General features: G+C 38.4%; 1 protein-coding gene across 1 annotated transcript in view; it reads right to left on the bottom strand.

The window, feature by feature from the left end:
* Nucleotides 1-727: 727 nt before the first annotated feature.
* Nucleotides 728-4,863, bottom strand: part of LOC100634228 (uncharacterized) — a 5,915-nt gene continuing 1,779 nt past the window's right edge. The window contains exons 5-14 of the mRNA XM_019995217.1: nucleotides 4,341-4,861; nucleotides 3,763-3,940; nucleotides 3,500-3,593; nucleotides 2,632-3,342; nucleotides 2,181-2,362; nucleotides 1,676-1,787; nucleotides 1,496-1,621; nucleotides 1,281-1,433; nucleotides 1,057-1,200; nucleotides 728-932 (exon numbers count right to left, since the gene is read on the bottom strand). Of these exons, the coding sequence (XP_019850776.1) occupies nucleotides 852-932; nucleotides 1,057-1,200; nucleotides 1,281-1,433; nucleotides 1,496-1,621; nucleotides 1,676-1,787; nucleotides 2,181-2,362; nucleotides 2,632-3,342; nucleotides 3,500-3,593; nucleotides 3,763-3,940; nucleotides 4,341-4,861 (2,302 nt within the window). The 3' untranslated portion in view covers nucleotides 728-851. The remainder of the gene's footprint in view (nucleotides 933-1,056; nucleotides 1,201-1,280; nucleotides 1,434-1,495; nucleotides 1,622-1,675; nucleotides 1,788-2,180; nucleotides 2,363-2,631; nucleotides 3,343-3,499; nucleotides 3,594-3,762; nucleotides 3,941-4,340; nucleotides 4,862-4,863) is intronic.

Raw genomic sequence — 4,863 nt, forward strand, 5'->3', positions numbered from 1 at the left:
CTAATAAAAATATAAACAAAGTATATATAGTGCCTGGATGATAACATTATTACTTGTTTTGCAAATATTATCAGAAACAGCTAATGCGTTCATTCCACGGAGTGCATTAGCCAGTGTCTGCCATACAAGAGTATGATCAGAGCCTTCAGTCAACCACTTGGCTAAACACTCCCTCAGGCAATTTGAAGGATCTCCTTTATTAGCTGACTCAATAGCTTTCAGTGTGTGATAAGGTATATCTAGATTCAATCCAAAGTCAAACCATCTTGCATTAGGAAACTTATAATGCCTCAAGACTTGTAAAACAAACTTTAACTTGCTAATATCTGCGCACAAAATATGTATATCAGTGTATTATAAATAATCTGACTCACCTAATAGGAAATGTGATGCTTTTGAAGCCATTTTAGGTCATTCACGTGTCTAGAGGGCATAGGCCATGGGGCGGGTCACGCAGGTGTGTATATGTCTGCCATAAGCTACACATGGGACATGGCCTGAGTGTATTGGGTATAATACCCAACAATTTTTAAAAAGTCAATTACAATGAATAAAAATAAGGAGAGGCTTTTTGTAAACTATAATATACAGTGTGATAATGATAATAATAATCTTTATTATGCTACAGAACATTCGACTAAGTAGATGAAATAGATTCACCAATACATACCAGAAGACTCTGCCAGTTACTCATTTATATAAGTGTAAAGTACTTTTCCTTGCAAAATTTGACAATAACAAAATAAACAAATATAATTCAAAATAACAATAATAATATTTTAAATACAATTACACACATTCTCTATATTCTCGTCAAGTACAAGAGAGCCACTCCTCTCTCTCCCCTACTTCTAATGACAATTTCTACAGTTAGGATGACACCTGGCTCCATTAACACCACACCTACACCCACCACTGGTATCACCACGACCCTACAAACATTCATAAAAATTACATAAAATTACATTATACCAAGAATAGCTACTTTTGATTATACATACTGTACATTATACAGATGTGTCAAAAATCACTATAATGTGGTGCATGAAACATTACTTTTGGTCCCCATCTTGGCCCTTTAGTAGCCCAGCACATTTCTGTCTTGCACATGACACATCTGATCCAATCACAGCCAACCTTCTTAGTAACAATGACCTTGCAGTTTGGGCAATGCATTGCTTCACCATCAGTTACCATTTTCTAATGAGTTAGAGAAGGAAAGGGAAGAGAAAAAGGAAGGAAATCAGTGTTAAAAGTATGCTAATAGTATCAATTTTTACTTCAAGCATTGCTTGAGTCTGTTTTGCTGCTTCATCATTAGCTGCCTTTATCTTCAGGTCATCTTGATACTCCTGGCAGTTCATTCCTTCGTGTTGAGCTTTGCACAAAATACAATTTAGCTTATTACAATTCTGACACTTAAACTCATTCACCTACATTGTATTAAGGAAATCAATCAATAACTATATAGTTCTTTCTCTTTTCTTAAACTCACCTCATCTTCATAAAAACAGAATCCTGGACAATCTGCTGTCTTACAGTGAAAGCTGTTAGGGTCTGTGGCCTCAGCTACTCGAAGGCCTCGCTTAAAGAATGATTCCAACTCCTCGTCATTCAATACCTAGATGTGTGCATTAAATAGAATAAAGGCAATATACCCTAGAGGCCTTTTTACTTCGCGTGTTTCTCTCTCTGAAATGTATTCCTCACATTCTCCATCATCATCAGTATAAGGACATTTGACTCGAGCCTCTTCTGAATGTGAAATGGTACCTTTTAAACAATTCCTAGAGATAATCAGAAAAAACATATAACTCATGCTCTTACAGACACATGAAGCACAGAAAAGCACTAATGACAGTAGAATGAACTAGCTATAAAAGGAAATCAATATATGAATCAATGATCATTTCTAAATGACAGGGTTTCCCACAAAGCATGCTAAGTGAGCAAAACAGCACGAGCTTCATGAGCTGACAAGCACTAAAATAGTAATACATGTATATGCATTACTTTTTGAATAACTTTTAAAATTTGTAAAAATCTAATTCAGCTCAAACTTTCTATACAACATAAGAAATTATAAAAATTGAATCCAAGCTTGACAAACAAATGGAACAATGCCATCAACTATACTACAAATAATGGTACATGTACATGTAGTACAATAGAGAGCTTACTTGCAGACCATGTGTAAACAGTCTCTCAGTCTAATACCCTCTCCAGGATCAATGTCAACGTAACAAACAGGACACTCAAATTCTTCTTCATTAAGTACAACAGGTACAGCATCAGTGTTCAACAGGTCCCTATAGTTCTTCTCTGCTTGCTGTCTTTGCATCAACTTCTCGTTCTCTAAAAACTGTACAAGTATGTGGATGTGCATGAATAATATGTGTGTATACATAACCTCTTAGTATACTGAAGTATGCAATAGTATACTGAAATATAAGAAGTTGTTACGTAGACACACACATAATCAGTTTGTGTATTGCATGTGTCACAAAGGCTGTAATGCTGATGCCAGCAGCATAGTGTTGTCATTTTTAAAAATACAATGTAGCACACATTACACTAATATAAAGTATAGTATATTCTAGTAAATCTCAGTATACTATTTTAAAATCTCACATTATTAAGTTCTTGTAGATCATTATTGTTCATAAATTTCTTTTCAGCATCAGTAGGAACATAATTAGGCGGAGGCTGATAGTCATCAGGACGGGCACAATCACACAGCTCACAGCCGGGACGATATGGCAAGTTCTTAAAAGTACAACTGGGACATGCCCAGCCCGGGGGTTCAGGAGGGGGAGAGGGAGGACGAGGATCAGGGCGTGGCCTCCTTTGATAGTCCTCTTCAATGGGAACTGGTAATGGTTTGACTTCACGGTAGCGTCCATCATCATTGCGTTGGGGGACAGGCATCATGACAGGAACAGCACCAATAGGAGGAGGCTTCTTAGGCTGCATGGACATGGGGCCCCTAAACATGGCATCATCATCACGACGAGAAGGGTCAATGTCACGACAAGGGGCCGGGTCATATACTGGGATCTGAGGGGGCTGCTCCAAAGAGTAGCCCCCAGGAGGAGGGAGATTCTTACGAGGTTGAATTGGAGGTGTGTTCCCTTTAACGGGCGGGGCTGGTTTCTTGGATTGTGACTCGACCTCTTTCATGGCATTCTTGTGGACTTTAGCTTTGTGGGGGTGCTGCACGTAGACGTACACAGCTGTGTCTTTGGTTAAATTTAAATCAGCAACCGTTTGCTTGTCTTCAGCTAACTGTGACCCAATCACCCAGTACTGACACTCCTTTGGTATTTTGTAACCTTTTTGTACCTTAGAGAGAGAGAGAACAAAATGAATAAGCAAAAAGGCTAAATGAAAATAATAAAAAAACAACAATGCACAGCACGTGTAAAACATGCATAAGCTACAAGCAAGTAATAATACATGTACATGTACAAAATGTATTAAGTGTATTTTATCAACTTACATCTAATTTAAGTTTCTCTATTGTATCGCTAGCAAATACTTCAGGATATACAGTAAAGGTCTTTCCATGTAATGGCTCTACAATCAACTCCAATCTAAAAATGAAATAACAACAAAATCAAAATGATATGTTATTATTGCAAATTAAAGCTGTCAATTAAAAACTGTCTAAAAAGGACACAAGTCAAATGACAACACAATTAATTTATTCTAAGTAATTATGCCTATCTCTCTCCTAAAGGTTAATCATTCCTATTTCATTACTTGAATCCTGAAGGTGTGACTGGTATTCCTGGTTCAAACATGATGCTAAACTTTCCGAGAGACTCTGTAGGTAAAGACGCATCAGAAGATCCTGACTGAAGCAACGAAAATAAATAACCAAGGAGTTCATGAGAATCACTTTGATTCATCGTACTAAGGGATTCAGCTAACCTTTGAGCTAGAGAAAGAAAAGGTAGAAATGTAAAAGAAAGAACTTAAGAAATACTTAGCTACATGTATATACATTGTACTACTTAAGCATGAAACAGTTATGCTTCATAACTGTTTGTTAAACAGCAATACATTGAATGTGCTGAATTCCAAAAGAAATAACTACATGTAAGTCTTTACACAAATCATTCATTTATGCCTATTGTAATAGAGGGAGTGGAGTGGCAGTGGAGAAATACATCAATTGAATTGCAGCACTTTTATTGGAATAGGAATACCACATCGAGAGATATCTTGAAGAAACAAAGTACCAACCTACAGTTGGTCCGTAAAGGATGGGACCCAGGGGGTACAAAGGCACTAGTTGCAGTTAAACACATACACATGTACATTGTACATGTACTTACTTGCTGTTTTTATTTCTGTATCATCAATCGAGCTCTCAGGGGGAGTCGATTTAACAAGCGGTTCAATTTGCTGCTTCTTACGCCTCTCCTCCTCCCTATACTGCCCTCCTCCTCCTCCTCTTCCCTCCCGGTCCCGCTGGTTCCTCCTCTCATATCTACCCTCATCCACATATTCCCTACCACCACCACCTCCTCCTCCTCGTTGATCCATTCTCCTCCTCTCCTCATATCCATCATCAAAATACTCATCATTACTATTATCCCTCCTAACTCCTCCTCCTCCTGCTGGCCTCCAGTCTCCTCCTCTATCATATCCATCTTCATTCCTTCCTCCATTCCTCTCATAGCCCCTGGAGTTGTGACGGTAATCAGGGTCACGAGGGTATCGTTGTTTATCATACTGGCGTCTCTCTTGCTCATATCCCTGAGGATTCTCGCTCTGTCTCTCCCAGTTATCACGACCGTATCCTTTACCGTCATGGTAGCGATCTTGATTGGGGTCCCTGTCGTCACGGTAACTTCT

This window comes from Amphimedon queenslandica, unplaced genomic scaffold, assembly GCF_000090795.2.
Source record: "Amphimedon queenslandica unplaced genomic scaffold, v1.1 AMPQUscaffold_13452, whole genome shotgun sequence".
NCBI classification, from domain to species: Eukaryota; Metazoa; Porifera; class Demospongiae; order Haplosclerida; family Niphatidae; genus Amphimedon; species Amphimedon queenslandica.